This window comes from Ammospiza nelsoni, chromosome 1 (genome assembly GCF_027579445.1).
Source record: "Ammospiza nelsoni isolate bAmmNel1 chromosome 1, bAmmNel1.pri, whole genome shotgun sequence".
NCBI classification, from domain to species: Eukaryota; Metazoa; Chordata; class Aves; order Passeriformes; family Passerellidae; genus Ammospiza; species Ammospiza nelsoni.
Genome location: NC_080633.1, coordinates 106307727 through 106330382, shown reverse-complemented (window position 1 = coordinate 106330382; position 22656 = coordinate 106307727). Strand labels below are relative to the sequence as shown.

Below are 22656 nucleotides of genomic sequence, written 5' to 3'. Positions count from 1 at the left end.
AGGGGGAAAGGTATTTTGCACAAAGAACTGTTAATGATTTATTAGCCACAACATAATTGTGTTATGTACCATAACAGTATATATAGTATTAAATAGCAGATGTAATACATAATGTATAAAGTGTAATGCTCATGTGCATATATAAACTAAATAAATTGATACATTTTCTTATTCAAGCACACTGTCCTGCAATAAGTGTGATGATTTCTTTTTTCTTGCTTAAAGACAAATCACCTAATCAGATTACCTCAATAGAGTTCAGTGTGGGACTTAGATGTCACAGTTAAGAGTTACAATTTATTAAACACACAATAGAGAAATAAGCAATTAAAACAGCAGATATATTAAAACTCCTTAAAACAACACTAAATTCCACCAAATGTATGTGGAGAAACTATAAATGTTAGAAATGCAGAACTGCATACAACTCTCAATTACTGAGGCAGGAATCAGAGTGATATTAAGAAGTGACATTTATGCTCTCTTACAGTTAGGAAGAGAGCTCCTACCAGGATATTAAATCTGAAAGCCAAGGTGTGGCTCAAGCTTGGGAACAGTACTAACTGCAAAAATTTCTGTGCCAAAGACTGCAAGAATATGACAGTTCTGGAGAATGCTAGTGAATGCTTTCCTTTCCCTTTTCCACCAAAAAAAGAACACCCTCTTTTCTTGGCTGTTAAGCTGATGATTCCCTTGGCTCTCGGATGTTTTGGAAAGCAAAGCCATACCTGCAGCAAATGCCTTTCCTACGAGCTGTACTGACAGAGCCAGAGGTTTCACAATGTTCTTGTTCCGGGATGGGTCTTGTGTTCCACTTAAGTTAACAGCAGCAGAAGATGATTTTGCTGGACTGAACACTGAAGAATCTGAGAACAGAAGTTGTTTCATTAATGATTAAAATTTGCATATATATATAATTTTTTTAATTACATACACATTTATCAACACTCATCTCTGCATAAATTGCAAACAATTTTTTTACACTCCCAAGAAATTACCATGTATCTCTCAGGAGTTTTAACAAACACTTAACTGGGCGTTTCTATAGAATCTTATAATCCACTGAACCCATGATTGATCTCTTCCACAATATTTTGCACTCGCACACACTCAAAAGATATTTTAACTGTAGAAAGGGTTATCTCATTGCTCCTCAAAATAGCCTCATGGGATAGGCAAGTAAATGCATTTTTCTCATGGCTCACATGAGGAAGCTAAGATGAAGAGCTTATGGAAATTGCAGCCAGCAAGCACAGGGAATAAGCCCTGGAATAAGTTACCTAAAAGAGGTTGTGGAATCTCCATAACCTGAGATTTTCAACAACAAGCTACTGAATCTCTATCAGACACAGCTAAGCTTGACTAAGGGCAGAAAAAACCAAACCCAAAAACATAGCATCCTTACAGCACTATAAAACTATAAAAAGCATATGCTCATTTATAAATCTGGGTAAAAAATTAAGGGCATTTGAGCCCAAACTCTTTGCATAAATTAACAAACTTCTAGAGCACTCTACCACAGCCAAAACCTATAAATCTTATTTTATAGAAGGATAAACTGAAGAACAAACAAATTTGAATATTTGCCCAGTATCAAACTGATTCCAAACCTCTCAACATGTAAGTTCCTATAACATCAGGTATTTCACAATTGCAATTTACTTCAAGAAAAAAATGGCATTCAGATGCTGATACACTTGCAAATCCAAATTCTTATAACCAGAGTGAAAGAATATTAACTCAGCATCAGTTCAGAAAGGAGTCTGCAACAAGTAGGCAAAGGAGGCTAAGTTCACCTACAGATGTCCCAGTAAAACAGCCAGCTAAAGAAAACAGAAGACAAAGACCAACTTGATCTGCCAAACACATTCACCCTCAGGCCACACACCATTTGGTGGAGGAGAGTGGGAGGAAGCTCTTCTTTGCCAGACAGAGCAACTGACATGGAGAGCAAACACAGGAGCCTCTGCTGCTGCTGCCCCACCAGAAAATCTTATCCATGCTCATAGGAAATACACTGAAAGGCTAACAAAATAGACCACCAGGTCTGGGCGCTTGGAGGGAGATGCTGGTCTGCCATTAAATATGATGCAGCAAATATGTAGTGTTAAAGTTTCTTTAAAGTAAACTGTCTCGAAGCTTTGGGGATTTTTTTTTTGTCCCCCCTCTATTTGTAATACATTTTCTTGAAATTTTATCTGTGAATGTGGGTGTGGCTGGTATATGTTTAAACACCACTCTGTTACCTAATCAGGACTTATTAAAATATCAGTTATTAAAATTCTTCATCTTTCTCTTGTAAAGCCTTGTTTCTAGTTGCTTAACATGTGAATTGAATTTTCCCCTCAAGTGTCTGCCCAAAACCATATTTTTGATACTGTCTGCCCATAACTACCTACATATATCTTGTAGAACTCAGAGACTGAGCTGCTCACCAGAAACATTTACACAACTTTTAAAGAAAAAAAGGGTATGAATTGGTGATGAGCTGAAAACAATTTCAGAAAACAACCTGCTAATAAGTAGTCCTGTTTTAAAACAACCTAGAAGCCAACTCCAGTAGAAAGAGCTTTGCAGAATCTAGAAGAGAAAAAGCCAGAAAAGCCCCACATCATAGGTGACACATCAGAATTTATGCCACTGAATAAAAGGTACTCTCCCCTCTTCTCCCAGTCACAGGGGATTCATGTGTATGTGTGTGGTATTATCTTCACCAGAAGATAACAGGAGAAGGAGATGAAAAGGTTTTGACGAGCATGACCCAGGAGTACAAACAGTGACACACAGAAACACCAAGCACACTGAAAATGGCAGGCAGTGATAAGGAGAAAGCTGTATATAAAAGGTGTATCTATTAACTTGGCAGATACAATAGAAGACAAAGCTGTGTAAATATTAGAATGCTTCTTGCTCCAAATAAACAGGTTCTCATGCATCTGCACAGTTCTCATGCCTGGGTCTGGAAGCCAAGGGATCATGCAATGAAATGCAGCAGATGTGTTTTAACCACACTGTCATTTAATTTTACCCAAAGCCCAAAGCATTTTGCTTCCTCAACAGGGACAGGGGCAACCACCTGGGAGAAGTGCCTCTGAAAATACTAATCAGTGATTATAGTCTCATATGAATGCCTGCGTTCAGCTTTTGTTTATTACTCCTTTTGACAAACTTTCTGGGTGTAAAAAGTATTTTAACCATCTTGCTTTCTATCTGCATTTCATTCCCTTTAAAGAAACGTGTGGTTTTGGACATTCATATCAATTAGTAACAACAAACAGGCCATTTTCTCTTGTTTTTAATTTTTCAAGAAATAGCACAAACAGACACAAAAACATATAACAGCATAGATGAAGCTGCAATAAAGCAATGAGGAAGGAAGCTCAAACAAAAGCACTCTGTCTACTTGCAATAAATAAATAGATACATGATATTGAGATGTTGCTTCTTTGTCAGTCAATGTCTATTTGATTTTTATATTTCCTCCTTATTTAAGGGTATCATTAATAGCTTTCTAGAATAGTTGTGAGAGACCTGTTAGCTCACATACCAAAAACCCACTGTATGCATATGGTGAAATTTCAATTCTAAGTACACCTTTTTGTGCAATAAAATTTAAATAAATAAGGAAATTAGCATGCAAATAAAATAACATCTCGTCCCCTCTCCCTAAAAGGAGATTATTCTCCTTTTCCAGACAAATACCCTAGTTTATATACTAAGCAAACACTTCCCTACAAAGATGTAATTGAAGTTTTTTGAGATGCACAAAAAAAATTAATGAAACAAAAAGGTTTCAACAAGAAGGGACAGAATCAAGTAACTCAATCAAAGACTGTTTAATGCTTTTACATCAATTGTTATTTTGAGACTGATCTAACCTTCAGCCTCACCTGGGTCTTAATCTTTGCCAAAGCAAATTTTGAAAGGCATCCTCTCTAGTGTAATCTCTACATGGCTCAAGGTAAATACCCAGTTGTTTACAGCATCCCTGACCCAGCAGTGGCCGAGGTAACTTACCACCCCCAATGGTTATCTTTACAGCACTTTCAGCTCCTACCTGTCTGAGTGAACCCTGACTGGTATCCATTAGCGGATCCACCCTCTGGGGTCGCGGACGGTGACACCGAAGGATTTGGCTTAGCAGAGAGGCTAGCAGCAGATGATTGCCTGCTTCTACATTCTGCAAATGAAGCAGCTACAGTACATATTAACAAGGCCTCCTCCCAGCAGCAAAGTTCAGCAACGCGGTGGCGAAAGGCGACAAAACGTTAGGAGCACACACAGAGCACGTACAACAAACAGCGGCAAATGGCAGCATCCAAGGAAAATACGGATTCACAGTTTTGTCAACTTTGTCTCCTAATTAGGAAAACCTCCCTGGGGGCCACTCAGGGGGCCAGGCAAATACACAACAGATGCTGCAAAATGGCAAGAGCCCTCAGATCACAGCTTCCAAGAGATTTGAAGGTATTGGGCATGTCCCAGAAAACACTCAGAGACTTCTGGGGCACAACCTGTATACAAACTGTCATATGTTGCCCTTTAAAAGGAGAAATTGTGCTGAAACCCAGATTTTTAATATGCTTCCACAAACCTTCAGGGAGATCTCAGTGCTGTTAGTGTCTGTCTGGATGAAAACTGAGTTGAGGGAGGAGAAAGTCACCTTGAAAATCACATATTAATCCAATTTTAAAACTGAGATCTAATCAGGATTTAAAAGAAGGGTTTAAGTGTTTAAAAGCACCCTTCTTCTAATTAGACCTATAATGTAAGTGAAGAGTGAAAGGTTACCAGATGGATGGCAGCAATACAGAGATAGGACCTATCAAAGTAATGCCCATGAGGTTGACTTTTAGTTGATTTTCTGGATTTTCATGGGTGCCCAGAGCACTTGCAATTAGTATATAAACAAAAGTGGAACCATGTGCTTCTTCCACATGAGCATTACTCCTGATGGCATTTACCAGGACACACACCAACTCCAACTGCATTAGCATCAGGAGGGGTTTCAGAAAAAAGATTCCAGAAGTAAAATAAGTCTGCCTTTGTCTTTATTTGGAATTTCACTACCAAATTAAATATTTGTGTCATTTTTGTGAAAAAAATGCTGTAGAAAAGCAACATGCACTCTAAAGTTGTAGTTAATTCTTCTTGTAACAGAGAAAAGCAGCTGAAGCCAGGATCCTTCTGACACACTGACTGATACAAACTATAATCACTCATACAGCTCAGTGATAACCATCTCTTTCTGGTGTCATGCTGCTATTCACATGAGGATGTGACTCCTCAGATGTCTGTCAGTTCTCCTGCAGAGCTTCCCCTCTCCTCACATCAACTTTTTGGAACAACAGGGACCAGATCAAACTCTGTCTTCACTGAGTGAGACCACAGATGAAAAGGTCAAGAAGTCTGCACACAAACCAGCTTGGCAGACAGTGAGTGGGTAAACCACTCCTTCCTTGAGTCTTTGCATGGTTCTAGCTCCAAAACCCTGCATCCTCCAATAAGACACCCCCATGGCTACCTTGCCTTGGGGTCACAAATGCACCCTCCTGTAGCACACAATGTCGCACAGGCTGCTCTGGTAGAGGGTAAGACTAAGTGTAAAACACCACAAATGGCAGGAGCATCCAAGTCTTTTCTTTCCCTGAGATCAGTGACCTGAGTTTTCTTAATCTTACAGCATGCTAGTTATCCTCAGGCACAAAACAGATTGGACTGCACCTGCAAAGATGAATATCAGTGGAAAACCAATGCTGCAGGCCTGGCTGTGTGCTTCAGGCACATAAAGGAATCATCAGACTGAGTAGCCTCTTCTCTTCTACCAACATGACTGCACACTCTAAAATGGGAAGATGTAGGGCTGCCACCAAAAGTATGGGGAGATGAAAGAAGAGTGTTTAGAGTCACATGGTTATTATTAAGACTTTAACCTCTTTGGCAAAATCCAAACTTCAGTGAAATCAGTGAGAATTCTCCCTTCAAGCAGTTGCTTTTGAATGCATACATTTTCAACAGCAACTTTCAATTTTTTATTCAACATCACCCCTAATAGCATAAAACACCCCTAATTGAATGGGCACCTTTATTACCTTTCCAGCAGATAAGGGGTCCCTTTGACAGTACACCTTGGGAGCTTCTTACTAGGTAGTACTTTAAGTGCTTCTGCTTCTTTGGCTGAGTGGTTAATTTCAGGTTGATATGATTGGAAAACTCTGTGAAGTACCGAAATCCTCTTTCTCCACAGCCTATACAATTCCCAGAAAATCCTGGAAGAAGGAAGCAGAAGATACACAAACAGATTAAATGTCCTGTACTGTCTGCTAGGAATAAGGCCATCTAAAGCCACCTGCACATCCAGTTCCAGGGGACTGGAGGCCTCCAGGCAGCCAGCTTCTGTGGGCACAGCACATGGGTGTCAGTCTGAGCTCTTCTGAACTCCTACATCTCTTTAGGGCATACTGACCCATGCCAAAACCCTGCCACCAATTTTCCACTCTACACAGCCCAGAGAAGAATAACTACTTGACAGGGGGAGAACTATGTTGTCACACCACGAAATTTCCATGAGGGTAAAAAAAAAAGCCATTTTTCTCTATATCAAAAAACCATGGGTTCCAAAGTGCAGACATGTCTCTCAAAACAGTGGCTAATTCATCAGACCAATTTCATATGACTGAAATTAACATCAAATAAGATTTCCCTGAGGGTTCTTACATAGAATACTTTCTAAGTAAGCTGAACCTTACATTTTATTACAGTCTTGAAAGCAATCACTTGATGTCAAGATTTGCATGGCTGGAGTTAGGAGTGCTTAAAAACAGTTTTAAAAACCTACAGCTTCTCAAGAAAGTAACCATTTTAGGGACAAAGACTGTTTTTCTGCAACATTCCCAACAAGGTTTCACAGAAAGGGGTGAAATTTTGAGTTGAGGTCTGGAGGATATAATCCAGACTAAGAATTATAAGCAGCCTTGATTTCCAGCGCCATTCACAGCTATGTTAATGGGAATCTGGATTAACGATGGCACCAGTCTAACATTTCATAGAACAAAGCACGGGGTATCTGAAATGGGTCTGCCTTAAAATCTTTGTGGTTTGAATCAGCCCTCTATTATCTAATGCTAAACAATTAAGCCCTGTTGTCTCACTTGTCATGCCACTTATCTCTGAACTGCTTTCAACCCTTAATTAAACAGATTTTCTATGGAATATCAATAATTATTTATAAAAATGCTAGCAGATTAATACCTAGTGGAAATTTGTGTTTGTTTGGGTTGTATTCAATTACTAACCAGTTCAAGATCTGTAAGAGAATCAATTTTTCATTCTTACTACTATCATTATTTTCCACAGTGACAAACACCTTGGAGGATGCTGGTTCCTACACTCACCTGTCAGCCAAAATAACAGGTTTATGACAAAGATATTCAGTGTTTTTGACAAAATGCCTTATCCATAAAACTCTTAATAATTAGGCCATTGTCTTTAGCCTTACTACTCCTCATTATCAGCTTCGATGAGGATGCCAAGATGCAAATCTCTTCATCCTGTTTTTCCTGGGACTGAATCATTCTTTATTATACTCTCTTGCAGCCCACAGGATCTACTGGCGCATCTCCACAGTTTTCAGAAAGAGTAACCAGGGTCTCTCAGAGCTACTGAGTCAGTTCTTTGCTCACAGGTGCCAGTGTCAGAAACTCCAGCAATGCCAGAGGTGTGAGTCACCAGGCTCCTTAACAAATGAGACCAGAGAGGATGGATGGATGGATGGATGGATGGATGGATGGATGGATGGATGGATGGATGGATGGATGGATACAAAGCTGGGATAGAGGGGGAAGCTTACCAAGAAAGACAAGCAGTACCACATTTAATCAGGTTTAAACACCATCTACCTATCAGTTCTTATTGGTCAGCTCCTGACACTTCCCCTGCTAAGCAGGGGAGAAGCTCCTCTGAATCCTGAAGTGTACCCTGTTATCCCAAATCCCCAGTCAAACCAGTGAGGGCACATCACACCACAGCCTCTCTCTAACTCAGGCCTTAGGCCTCTATCTAACTTCTGCCTTAGGCCCAAAGGTTTGCTGTGTATGGATTTATCAAATTGATTTAATGGAGATGTAACATTAAAGTACAAAACAAAGCTGTTTCCAACAGTTACACTAAATATTGGTGGTCTGCACCAGAATTTGAGCAATGCAGTTAAATCAGGGTATTTATCCTTTGTTGTAATTTCTTTCCTGTTGAAAGGTCTTTCTGAATATATCCTAGGCAGAGCAATGACTGGAGGGAGAAATGAAAGAGTAAATTCAAAACTGGCTAAATAATCCAAAATACATTAAATCACTTTTACTAGCTTGTTAAAATGTGCACCAGTTGTGACCCAGGCAGGAAATTTAGGTGTACATAGGCCTCTCTTCAATTACCAAGAGGCATTCATTATTGTACTAAAATTTTAAACTTCATAAATGTAACAGATTATGACATAATTGGGAAAGGTGGGGTGGGGTGTCCCTATGTATTGGTTTTTGGGAAGCAAACTGCTCCCAGAACTTCTACTGAGACCAATGATCCTGGTGAAGCCAAGGGCAGAAATCATCCCTTAATAATAAAAAAAAATTTATATAGTTCATTTTCAGTACTTGCATGAGCATATTTCTTGTTAAATGAAAATGCTGTAAGCTCCAGCTGAGATACAGAGAATATGGATAGCTCACATTTAGAATGCCAGGGCTGCAATTGACTTCTGCCCACACAGAAATCTGGGAGATTCAATTGTGATTAATGGTGGAATCAGGGACTTGTTTTAAAATGGGCTTTTAAGGCAGGTTCATCTACAGATTTGATTTAATGAAGTCAGTCCTCTCCTCAACATATTTCTAATAGAAGGTTATTAGCTGAAATGACATTAGATAATTTTCAACTGGCTTTTTTTTTCCCTCCAAATTATTATGGTACAAAGAAAAAAAGATCTCTTACCTAAAAGTGCATTTTTTCCATGATCATCTGGCAAAAACCTCTTGTCAACAGCGCAGACTAGAATGTGCTCAGGAAGGTTGGGAGATTTGGCTCCTACTAACAGGAAGCCTGCTGGGATATCAATTTGCTCCATGCACAGAGATACCAACCGTAAATCCTTGCCTGCTTGACAAAAACCTACAGAACAAAGCAAAACAAATGATAACTCTTCAGAAGAATTCATTTAATTCTCTTTGCTTTATCAGTTGCAAAAGCAAATGGCCTTCACAACTTGATGCTATAACTGGAATTTTAATATATCCTTTTTAAGGGAAATAGAGGAAATTGAGATAGCATCTCACCAGAACCACTAGCAGAGAGTTTCAGAGGCAATAGATAACATTATTTTAAATATGCTGAAGATATATGGGCACAAAAGAAATTTAAGTGTCCAAACATTAGACATCAAATAGCTCCAAAACCCAATTTTTCAAAAACAATCAAAATAAGAGGATAAGCTTGTGATTTAATAACAGAAAACAGCTCTTGAAACATGCCAAAGATTATTTTTTCTTTGCCAAACTTTAGTTTACAGTTTTTTCAAGAGAAACTATTTTGTCTTATTTGCTTGCAGAAGGCAAACGTTGATACATGAACACCGTTAAGTAATACAAAAGAATAATAAAAATTGATGATGAAAGTTTAGTAGAGGCTAGTAAAAATCATTTTATTACATTAAAATAATTAAATATCTAAGTTTTAAATTCTCCAAACATTTTAGAAATTCCATCAAATAAATAATTCACTAGTTTTAGACATGTGAATCATGTTTTGCTATGTCTCCAGTTGAGTCTCTTGAAGTATCTCGGTGGACTGCAGGACTTTCCAGTCCCCAGTTAAGTCTTTTGTCCACTCAAATACACATATGCCCACAAAATAAGGACATAACATTGCCTCTTGGGCTTCTAATATCAGTGTGGAGCTAAAGCAGCACAAGTGGGCAAAAATGGGGACCTGAGAGAGTTTCTGCTGTTCTGTGCCCTGCAGTGAGCAGGTAGCAGGCTGGGTCACACAAAAAGCAAAGCAAGGCAACCCAGAGCAGTGTCCAGGCTAAATAAAGAATAAATAAAGAAAACCACAATCACAATAGTCAATATTACTGTTAAATTTGAAATTACTGCAATAGCTATTAATACCTATTACTTACACTTGATTTAAAATATTACTCATGTAAATAATATTCATTGTAACAGAAATTTTAAGGAAGAAAAAAATCCTGGAGAAAGACCTTGTGTAAGCATGTGGTAACACAATGTGATCACAGCTTAACCAAAAGCCACCTCAGCCATTATTGGTACATATGTCTGTGCTCTTAGCTCCTGGGTCAAAACCTACAGCAACTTCAGCAAAAATTATGGAAGTTAATGGGTTTTGGTTTTATCTCAGCCCTGCAGCAGGCACAGAGCATGTGCAAAGCGGAATGCACAGATTTAGCTTGCATGAATTTCCTCACAAGCAGCAGCTTGCTGAAAACAGGGTCCAACACAGGTTCAGTCTTGTGCCTACACTCACAATTTGCTGAACCAGCTCTTGGCTGAATGGTTTCTTCACTTCTTCAATCAGCTCAGTTCCAGCAGCAGCTCATGGAAAGCTGGCTTGGATTCACCCCTCACACACACCTTTTTCCAGGCAATGAATGGAAATGAAGCACCTGAAGTTTTCATGTATTGAATCAGTGGATTTTATCAATAACTTACCAATAAAAACTTATGTATGCTTTAGAAGAGAAGTATTAAATCTGCATGTTTAAAGCACAATTAGTTATTTTCTGATTAGGTGTCATTTGATTTTAATCTGTTGAATTCTTCTTAAGGCATGTTCTCTAAAAACATATTGATCATAGTCAAATAGAAAGCCAGGTACCAGGCTAAGTATTACCTAGACTTTGTGATATAATTTAGAAAGAAACAGTCTCAGATAAACCCAGGGGAAAAGATCCTTACATTCAAAATAAAATTTGCTTATTCAAATGTTTATGTCACTTGGGCATTAAATCCAGAATTTTCAAAACTGACTTTAAATATTTAGGCATTCAGTGAAATCTGAGTAGTTGACATGCTTAGAAAATACCACTTTACATCTAGATTTAAAGCAGAAAAATTGCCCACTGCTGACAATGTGGGCAAACAGGAAATCTGTAGATAAGGATTATGAAACAGCAAGTGCAGTAAGATTTCAACACAGATTTAAACCCATGCTTTACACAATTAGCTTCTAGCCCAGTCTCTACCTAAAAATGTTCTGGAAATGCCCAGAAGCACAAATGGTGCCCAACAGGAGAAGGCTTTTGAAGGAATTGCTAGCAACAGCAATACTGGCACAAGCAAGGTTGTCAAGTGTTGTTGTGTGTCAATACAGACTTGCCTCCTGAAGGAGCACACAACCTTGAGAAGGGTGAATATCACATGGGAAGCTTTGAGCCCCTTGGGGTGCTTGAGGGTTTTGCTGTCCCAGTGAAGTGAAGCAGGGCTCCACAACATGCCAGGTGAAAGAAAAGACTCAGCTTTATCTGGGCTACGAGCAAAACAACTTCAGCTATGCTTTGGGCATCTGTGCGTCACCATTCTGCATCAGTCCCCAAGGGAGAAGCTACAGGAGAGTCCTAAGGAAAAACATGTTAACAAGTTTACATGCACAGTTCAGTAACTGCCTGCTATCATGGGAACAGCAGCCTCTTTGCTGAGAGGCCATAGATATTAATATTTCCCACCATTTAGGATATGTGGGACTGGACTGTAGGAATGCTGCATCCTACTGGATCTGCAAGCAGCACCTACGATTCACCCCAGTATCATCTCTTACTCAGTCAGTGCTCCCAGACCCTTTGCACGCTCCCCCTTCTCCCTCCTTTCACAATCTCCTTTGGCATCCTCCTGGGCTTTGGCTGGCGACATCTCTGGATCAGAGAGGTATGCATGTGCAGACTGGCTGGCCAGCACATGCCTCTGTGATGTTCAGCCCATGAGAGAGCTATAATTATGTTGCTGCCCCAGGGGACTTCAGTTTGGGGACACCGATGTCATCCAACCAGCTCCTGAACTTCACAAATCTTGCTGAAATTCACTACCTTTATAATTCACTGCCAGAAAGGGCAGAAAGCAGCCACCAGCCCAGAGCTCACAGGCGACTGCCAAAATCTCGTTTTCTGTGGTGGTGAGATAATAAACAGGGCTGACACCAAATGGTTTCCCCTGGCTCCCTTCCGAGAGGGAGCGGGATGCCGATGGGTGGGCAGGGAGAGAGGCAGCACTGACAGACCCCCAGAGCTCCAGGAACTTTTCTCTGGCTCATGGAACCCCTGCCCCAGGAGAAGCAGGGAGGGCTGCAGAGCCTGGCCAGGCACAGCCGGACTTACTGCCACCAGGAGATAGGAGAGGATGCAAATCTGCCCCTGTGCAGTAAAAGGTTTGAATTTTCCTTCAAAGACATGCAGATGGTATACTTCAAGAGCCCTTCATTATCCTTCTTTCTCTTTTAGGCCTGAAAAGCACTCTTTTAAGTTTCTGCTGCTTTTTGAAACTGAATGAGGAAATTCCACCCAAAACACATTGATTTGGAAGCAAGTAACTGTGGGGAGATGAAGGGGAGATTAAGCCTCTCCCTGTTACATTGTCTTTTTCTAATTACCAAGCACCACAGAGACCCCAACCTTATTTTCTTTTCTGTTTTGCATGATTGGTAATTAATCATCTGTTAGAAGGAATAATTTCCACATTAGGAAAGACAAGACAATGTCTCAGTATTAGATGAACTTGTGCTGTCAATGTCTGAGAACATTTAAAATCCATTTACATTTCATAGCTATTCATTTATAACTGTGCTGGCACCTACATTTCTATGTTAAACAGCAGTAAAACAGTTCCTCTAAAGAAGAAAGAATGGCACTTTAATTTACTTGTGTACGTTTTAAGAAAATCTAAGTACAAAGAGAAGAAAACACGAGTCAGTAAACCAAACCAACTTCTTTTTGTGGAATCTTTTATCGATATGTAACTGCTGAGCTATTAAAAAAAATGTTCTCACAGGATCTCAGCTTTGTTTCAAATAAGGAACAGGAACTTATATTTCAATTAAAGATTTGCAAATACCAGGAGCAGTCACCAAAAAATTAGAATATTAACAGCTTTTACAGACATTTGCATTTCCCTGCATTAGTTTTTGTTTCTGAGAAGCACATTTGCATTCTCCAACATCATTTAATGTAACCCAGTCCCATCTTCCTGAAAATGTATCCCCACAGCTGCCAACGACTACAAGTCCTAGAATCTTCTTAAAAACGAAACTTGTATTTGTCTTCCCTTTCCCCACCGTAAGAAGAGGTAGTTTCCATGTGGGGCACCAGCCCCTTGTTGCACTGTAATAAATGGGGTATTTGCATAAGGAATTAGCTTCCAGGAATTACATATGAATTAGGGGTCACTGTCACTCGCTATTGTAACCTCACAGTAAGTGATCAGGTGTTAAGTACCTGCTTACCTAATTGCCTCTGAAACTACCTTGGCCTTTCTTTAAGCATCAGGTAAATTGAGGATTTGCTAACAAAAGAAAGGTGATACTATTGTGTTTCCCACAGCTTGCATAGAATGTTATTCCACAAATTAGAAGCAGCCTCTTTTAAAGCTACAGCAAGCACTCGGTTAAGAACAGCTTCTTGATAATGCAAGAATTTTGGTGACTATTTGAGATACCCATATGAAAACAAATAAATTATTTTTCTTGAAACCCTATTTTCATGGAAATTTTAGTTACAAAAATTTGTGTTGAGCAGGAAAAAAAAACAAAAACAAACCCCCAAATCCCCTGAAAATAAGTGAATTACTTTCATGACTAATAGCAAGGTTCGGTGGCAAATACAGTTGCTCTTTCCAATGGCTAAGAAGAGAGTGAAGACATCAAATACTAGCTGAGAAAGAATCTCCAACAAACTCACTTGTGAGGCATTAATTTTTTTTTAGCTGACAACTAAAGGCATTAAGATCTACTTTCTGCACCCACATGACTGACAAATGCATCTGAATAAAAAAACAAGTCAACACAGAAAATAATATGATGGTTATGGCCCACATCCTGAATTCAGGAAAAGCAAAGGGCACAAATACCTCAAAGGGAAAAAGGTTTCATCCCACCTGATCCAAAAGGTGGGAAACAAGTTTTACAGCAAGCAGAGCTACGAACTGCAGGCTCTAGTACCAATATTTTGCTCTTGGATAAACAATGGAATACAGGCTTAGTTTAAAGTATCCAAATACAGTGAGTTCAAATGGTCTATCAGTATTGTTTAACATCTTCATAACATTATTTACCTTTGCAATTAAATAAGTAAGATAAGGGATGCAAACAATGGCAGTGATCATGTCTTACATCTCTGGAAGGCATACTCATGAGATGAAAGATGATCTATCAGATTAATATCTTGTTGAGATATGGTCTGCACTGTGAATGTTTGGGAACCAGGGCATTTTAAACAATTATGCAAAACTGTCCTAACAGATCACCAGAAGTATTTGGAAAAAATCTGTTTTCCATTCCTTTTCCAGACACAAAACCACTACTCTCTTAAATTGGTTCCTTGAGAACATCTAAAAGTAAGGCAGATTTTGTAAACTCAGAATGGTAAACTTAAAAATGAGTAATGAACAACCCTAAACTTCGTAGATGTAACACACAAAACTTTCTTCTAGAGTCCTTTGATCATAAAAGCCTTATAGATAAAAATCAAAACACAAAACTGCCCCTGAAAGGTCAATCCCAGGACATACTAAGAAGTTTAACATTACATACATATAATATGTGAAGTGAAAAAGGCACTGCTCCTGCTCTCCACAGGAGATTTTGCAGACTTTATTGATACTTGTCTTCAACTGAGAACACTTTCCTAGGAATATATTGTTTTGTACCTTTTCCTTCCCTCTTCCTTCAAATTTGCAAGCCTTCAAAGGACAGAAAACCACACTTCTGTGTGAGTAACGAATTCTCCCAACAATATTCCCCATCTTTTCACAGTAGCCAGCCAGCCCTTCTGTTCTTTGGGCTACAGGGAACGGGCAGTATGCTGTTACAGAGGGTAAACATGCTCCTGTGAGCTGCATTTGGAAGTGGAAAAGGCAAAGATGACAATACATGCCAATAATGCCCGCCCCCCAGAAATGTCAAAGAATTACCAGCAGTTGGTCCTTACTTCTATCACTTAGATAACCAGATGCTTCAGTAAGGTGCAAAACCATTTCAAAATTACAGCTTTTGATGAACTGCGCACAAGGATTTCCATGATTCAGAGGGATATTGAATAAAATGTCAAAAAGGGCATTTGGACCTGGTGGGAACAGTTCTTGTTTTCAGGTGTCTGAAGTCAGCAGGGAGATGTTTTAACAAGAAAAACGTCTGATAACAGTAAGCAGATCTTCCTTTTATGAGGAAGTTAAACTTCAGAATAGAACAATTTTGGGATAAGATGAACCAATCACATCAATTTTTCTTAGGCCAAGTAGGTACATGCATAATTAGCTGGTTCTTTCTTTGACACATTTAAACCCAAACAAATACAGTATATAGTATATAGTACATAGTAATATAGCAAATAATTTTGCTCATCTTGAGCAACAACAAATCAGGGCAGTTCAGGGTAAGGAAGCAAAGGCCAGCAGGCACATGGGGAAGACAAAACAGACAAGCTTCCACTACCAACCTTCTTATCACCTCAGCAGCAGAAAGTACACTAAGCGTCCCCCATTTTATTTCTCCAAACTCTTCCTTCAGCCCATGGAAGCAACTAAATCCAGCTTTGTCAATGTTTCTGAGAATCACTTAGGGACAGATTGAGAACCAGCCATACTGATGCCAACTCAGGTAACCTCTCTAAGGACAGTGACTCAATGAAAACCACAGACAAAAAAGGGGCTTTCAGGAACAAATGGCGTGCCACAGCCAGTTCTCAACACTACTTTCCAAGGATACACTAAACTTTATGTTCTCAAACAAGTCTTTATAACTGTATTTTGTCAGATCCATGGCTTTGACCAAACTGTGTTTTCAGACATTCTAGCTCAAGAATTTGTAACTGCAGAGAGAGAATGCACATTATCATTAGAATCAAACAGTAGTGAAGATCATACAGTAAAACACAAGGATACCAACCATCAGTAGTGCAAGACCCTTCCGGGGCAGGTTTTTGCGAGTATGGGATTGGTGGACTGCTTGAATCTGACATGTCTTCATCTTCTTCTTCATCTTCCATTTCATTAACAGTTTGGTTGGTAGAAAAGTCCAGGTTTCCATTTTGTGAATAGCGATGTACTAACTCTTTATCCAACTCTTCTACCTTTGGCTTCACATCTGAAGAATAAAAATAGAAAAAATAATAAAATATAGTAAAGATAAAAATAAACTATAAAATTAAACTTTTCAACAGTATCTCCTTATAATATAATATTTATCTCCTTTTAAAATAACCAGCATGCCATTATTTCCCCTTAATGATGCCCATGATTCAGATTTTGTAACACAATGAACTGCTGTGCAGTTTCTGCCTTTTTTTTTTCTTTTTTTTTTTTAATGAAACACCCCCCACCCTTTTCAAGACACAGAAAAACAACTGAAACGGGCCATACTTTCATGGTTACCTTCCGGCAGGAAAGGAGGCTGGTCAGGATCCAGGTACAGCTGGGAGAAGATTGGCCGTGGGACAACGCTGCTGCATCTCAGAGAAGCTTCTATGGAGTTATGGAGAGCTTCCTCGAAACGGGCAGATTTCAGTTGCCCTGCATATGAATTCCCCATGATCTAAAAACACAAAGGAAACAGCTGATAAGGGGATGGGAATGATGGGAATGCCCATGCACAGAGAATTTACAAATGAAGACAGAGATCTCACTATCATTCATGACAGTGATATAAAGTCAGCAAGAAAACATGCTGTGCAAACAACATCTCTAACTAGCACCACACGTCAAGTGTTTCTCTCTCTGTCTGGCAGACTGCATCCTTCTGTTCCACCAAGCTTTTAGAACATCTCCAACACACTGCTCTGTGTCTTCTGGGTACACAGCCTCTCAAGAGCCTCAAGAAGCTGCCTGGCATAAAAAAAATTAATGGAGGATAGATAAAATAGTCATTATTTGGGTTTTTTTAGGATATTCAGGGTAGAATATGGAACAGTACATAACAAAAAAAAAATTAAAAATCAAGTTGGGCTTCATCAGTTTTTACCAAAGAGTATGTTTACACCATTTTTCACTTGTCAGTATACCATTATTTGGAGAAAAACTTTACACAAAGACATCCAATAACTTGAATTTTTGCTCTTGTTCATATTAACTGAAATTACATGAAAGGTCAGTTTCTCTGTCTTTCAGAATCTCTTCACCTCCTGTCTTCAATGCAATACTGCGATTTACATGTAGTCTGACCTATCAAAGGATCTAGTTATAACAAAATATAACATAAAAAGAGAGAAATAAATAACTTCTAAACCACATGCAGCAAATGCAGTGAAATGTCCTTCTTTGAAATTATGCTTTACACTCATAGAGTGATAACAATCATTTAAATATCTGCTTTAACAATTAATATCTCTATTTATATCGATGATGAACTTAGGAACTTAATTAAACACTCAAGCACAAACAGACCTGTAGACCATTTCTTCTCCTTGGATGGCATCACACAACCCAAAGACTGTTATATTTGTGCACCCAGCACTGGGATATGGACACTCAAATTTAAACCTTTACTAACAGGGTGGCCATGGAAGGTTTTAAAATGAGCTAAGGGAGACTCACTGAAATATGAAATTTTTCACTTTGGTAAATCATTATTCAAATGACATTTGTTCCAAAGAAAAAGCAGTCTATAATTTTCCAATATTCAGAACACAAGACTGAACTTTCAGAGAAATTTATTTCAACAGAGAAAAGTTTTCCCCAGTAGCAATATTAAGGCTGCAGTAGCCAAAAGCCTGTCAGGTGCCTTTGAAAAAAAGAATTTATGGAAATCAGCTAAGTCTCTGAAATACTTATTTTGCTGAAATTGGTGACAATACTTCCATAAATATAAGTGAAGTCATGACAGATTATTATCAAATTTCATGCAATAAAATTTAATTTCTGTGCTATTTATGTCAGTTATGAGGTGCTTAAGGTAAGTTTCAGGATTGCATTCAAATTAAAAGGCTTTAGTTAAAACGCCATAATGAAAATGAATCAACCGTCATGAATCAGAAAATTTGCAATTCCCACAGCAGAAACTCTGCATGAAGTCCGTTCATTCTCCATGTTTTCTACAGCCTACCTGTTGTATAAAATCTATGACAACTATTTTAATTTTGATGGGAAGCTATTGATAAAGCATAGCGCGCACACACAGCAAAAATGCTGGCAATTTAATTTGCTTCCCTGGCATCTCTACAAGGAGACTTGCCTGTGGATGGAGACTGCCACAGAGAAATGGTTAATGGTTAATGCTACCAGAGGATGTTTCTGGCCTGCCAAGAGAAAACAAGCTTGTTGGTGGAAATGCCAAGTAAAGAAAGGCTCGGGAAGCACAGCTGGTGTGAGTTCTGGTCCCTGCAGCGTGGGAGCAGAGCCGGAGGATGGCGTGCAGGGATGCAGGGATGTGCCTGTGCAGGATGGGGCAGGCAGAGGTGTCGGGCAGGGTGGCCCCGGGTCCTGCTGAGGAAGCTGGGAGCCCTGGAGAACAGCACGGGCAGCTGATTTCCTAACACTGCCCGAGGCCATTAGGGCAGCTGGGCCTCATTTGGAGCTCAATGGAGCCAGGGAGGGGAGAGGAGGTGGCAGGACCCTCCAGCAGTGAGCTGCTGCCTGGGTCAGGCTGTGCTTGATCCAGCCTCCCCAAAACTGGAGCACCAATTCAAGGGAGTAACTCCTTAGTGTGTCTGCACTTGATTCTAGCCCTAGATGCCTGGTGCAATTAGGAAATGGTTAATTTTCCTCCTCAGAGTAAATGGGAGCACACCTCAGCAGCAGCAGAGGAGACAGAAGAACATGCTGTAAATGGACTCCAGTGTGCTGAGGGGGCTTGAGGAGGCAGCAGAGCCTGGAGGAAAAATAAATTGATGGAATTTAAAGGAAGGGGGAAAAAAAACCCCAACCAAACCACCAAAACCAAAGAACATTTCTCTTATTAAGACATGTATCTGCCATATCTGCATTTAAATATGACCAAAGCCAATATTTTAACATAACTAAATTAATGTTTGTTGTTTAAAAATTACCCAAATAATATGTCTATCCAACATTCATATATGAGGTCATTTGGAAAAAAACCCCAACAAACCAACCCCTCTTGCTTTTCATAGTGAAATTAAGATAAAGTTTTCTTAAAATTCTGCCCATCTGATGATGCACCAGTGAGCTCAGGAGGATGTGGGAAAGACATTCCATTGTTGAGTTCATCTGAGCCAATCTGACACAGTGACTGAGAAAACAGAGCTGGACTTGACTCAGGAGCTCCTCCCTGATCTCACAAACCTGTTTTCACGCTGCCAACTCTGGCACATCAGGGCTCACCCTCGTGTCCATTGCTCCACATCCAGCAACATGGCATGGAATTCTGCTGGAGCCAACCTGCATGCACTGAGAGGTTTCCAGTGGGCAGGAGGTTTGGTGAGAGGGTAAATAATCATTTCCATATCTACCTGCACACTAATTGTAGCTAACTCAGCACAGAGCTGGTTAGATTCCGGGCAATGAGCCATCTGCACACCCCTAATTCAGTATTCCAGCCTTCACCTTTCCTTGTACCTGCACCACTGGATGGATCCCAGTGTAATTCTTAAGTTGCCTACTTCTCTTGGCAACCTTTTAAGGTCTGTTTTGGATCGAACTCTACAGAATGCTAGTATGTGCAAAGTGTATGTGCATTTAGCTGTATTTATACTTTTTCCTTCCCAAGCACCCTACCAAGGAAGGAGGGCCAATTTGGCAACACTCTTTCTAAGGCTTTCCCTCTACCACAACAACATTCTCACTGCACAGAGATTAATTTTATTTAATTTCCTCAAAACTTACTATGGGGATTAGAAGACATTATCAGAATTTAATAATTTCAAAATTAAATCTGAAAGAAAACATGAAATAATATGGGAATTTCCTAAAATTTAGATCACCCTCACCTCCAGGCTCTATCACTCTCAGTGTTCTTCTCTGAAAAGAGTCAGATACTAAAGCACCACCCAGCACATCTCCATTTCTGCTGTGCTTCTACAAAGCAAATTTCCTAAACCCACTACCAGTCTTCTTTGCAGTGGCCCATCACTGAACTAGAGGATTAACCATGAGATTTGCTGGAGTGAGAGCTGCCTTAAAACAGAGCTGGAAGGCAGCTCTCACATTTCCATCTGTTTCCTTACAAAGACACATGAACAAGGCAATTGGGAAATTCCTCTAACCTGACCACAGGTAAAGGAGGATTATTTCAATAGCTTTAAATAAAATAATATGGGCATTCATTGTGGAAAGCAAAACTACAATTACCATGATCTTCTATCAAGGCAGGCAGAAATGGAAATAACAAAAGCAAAATTTCAAAGAGAATTGATTTTAACGCTGCATTACTTTGCTGTGTGGTGAAGGACTCAGGGAAATTCTAATCACTTTTTCAAAGCCAGAAGCTGAATTTACAAAAAGGCCTTGTCAATTCAAGCAAACAATCCTGTTCCATGTGCTCACCCAGGTTTCAAAAGATCTGCGCAGAAACATGACATGGGATGTTTGAGAAAAACCAGAGCCCAGGTCCAGCAGTGTGTAAGTACAGTAACCACTACCCACTTTTAGACAGGAAAAAAGGGGACTATGCTTCTTTGCATTAGAAAAAAACAAAAAACAAAAAACAAAAAAACAAAAAAAAAAAAAAACCAAAACCACCAACAAAACAAACAAAAGTAAAAGTCACCTCTGAAAAGTGGATCATGAGTCAATAACTCCTGGGAGCCAGAACTGCACATTGAGTTGAAGGCTCTGCTAGTAAAAATATAATCAGATCATTCAGTACACCAGATACCACATATTTGGCCTCCAGGTGGGTCATGACCCCGGAGACTTTAAAGGAGAGGAACCGAACAGGAGGATGAGGGAGGGGTGAGTGTTGTTGTTATGGCTTAAAGCAATTTCACAATTACCTGATAGCGAATGATGAATCTGATGCAAACACCCTCCATTAAGTCAGCTCTATCAAGTCCTTACTTTGTGTTTAACCTAATAATGTAATTGTGTTCTCCAAAACACATAATCTGGCTTCTGATCTGGCCTACCCCACAGAGAAGTTTCTCTTCAAAGGAAAATAAAGCAAGTTCCTCCACAAAGGCACTGCCAGGCCCAGCACAGCTTCTGTATCTCAAAGGGTTATCTCAGGCAAAGAGAGAGCAGGCATATATTTGTGCTGCAGAAAAACTGAACTGGTTGTTGCAGGTACAGCTAGTGTTTTTGATTGTTTACATCATTCTTAGTCATGTTCTGGGAGTGTTATTTTTTCTCATTAGAACATCACTAGGATGTACCCTGAACACGCATACAGCAGAAAGAATGTCAGGTAATAATGACAATAACAAATATATATACTCACCAAAAGTGCACACTTCAAAGTCAAAAGACTATGTACAGCATCAACAGTAGCATTCAGTGGGGAAGACTTATGTGTGACTCAAAACAAGATTGTAAAGTGGAGTAGAAGCCTTAATTCATACCCACTGTAAGATCCCTTTTTTTCTCTCTCCTCACAATCTTTTCAAAGTCCTGCGATTCTCATCCTGTTTTGTCTTCATTTAGGGATATTCAAACTCAACTGTAAAAGAGCTTACAATCTTATGTAGCAAGTGACAGATAAATAATTCATTTACAATGTCTTTCAAGAGAAATTAATTATTAGTTTGGATTTACCCCATTTACAGTGCAGTTTCCTCTCATCTTTATTTTTATTTTTAAGAAAATATTGTTCGCATCCAATACCATTTAGAGTCTTGTCATTCAGTCTAATGTTGCCACTACTGCGTAAAAGGAATTGGAAGGATTAAGAACACATTTTTTTTCCTGACAAGGTTCTTTCTCTTATTGCTCAATGAATGGTATCTGTACTTGGAGTATTGCATCAGATTATCTGGGATTTGGACAATTCCTTGCACAGAGACAGAAAAATGCATATACCACACAGTCAAATGCAGGATAGTGAAAGAGGGCAGCTATTTCCCCACAACATCAAACAGAAAGCAAATCACAAGTGGTCTTAATATGGAGACTGCTATGCCCTTACTGCTCCATCCCTTCCACCCCAAGACTATTCCTTCAGTCCTCAGGAACAGCTCACAAAATAATAAACATACTAAAGGTAAAATTAACACCTGGATGCAGGATGGTGTTACTAAGTTGAACTTACATGAATGAACTTCAAATCACCCCCATGTGATTTAAAGCAAAAATTAGGTCTGAATTGCGGTTTTAGAAATTCAGTGACCTGGGAGTTTTCAGCTTCACAGGATAAACCAGCAGTGATGTGACATTGAGGCTGGCAAAGAAAAAACACCAAAAAATAGCACTGAAACACCATCTCATCTCTTTTACCTCAAGTTTGAAATGTTTCTTTAGTTCTTTTTAACAGTGTTATCCACTGAGCTGCGCACGCAAAGAG

The 22656-nt window shown here is 39.4% G+C and overlaps 1 protein-coding gene across 1 annotated transcript in view; it reads right to left on the bottom strand.

Moving 5' to 3' along the window:
• Window positions 1-21140, bottom strand: part of GREB1L (GREB1 like retinoic acid receptor coactivator) — a 65251-nt gene extending 44111 nt beyond the window's left edge. Inside the window, exons 1-7 of the mRNA XM_059486513.1 lie at window positions 20929-21140; window positions 16629-16800; window positions 16156-16353; window positions 8983-9159; window positions 6093-6269; window positions 4058-4180; window positions 729-866 (exon numbers count right to left, since the gene is read on the bottom strand). Coding sequence (XP_059342496.1) covers window positions 729-866; window positions 4058-4180; window positions 6093-6269; window positions 8983-9159; window positions 16156-16353; window positions 16629-16800; window positions 20929-20946 — 1003 coding nt within the window. The 5' untranslated portion in view covers window positions 20947-21140. The remainder of the gene's footprint in view (window positions 1-728; window positions 867-4057; window positions 4181-6092; window positions 6270-8982; window positions 9160-16155; window positions 16354-16628; window positions 16801-20928) is intronic.
• Between the last annotated feature and the right edge of the window lie 1516 nt (window positions 21141-22656).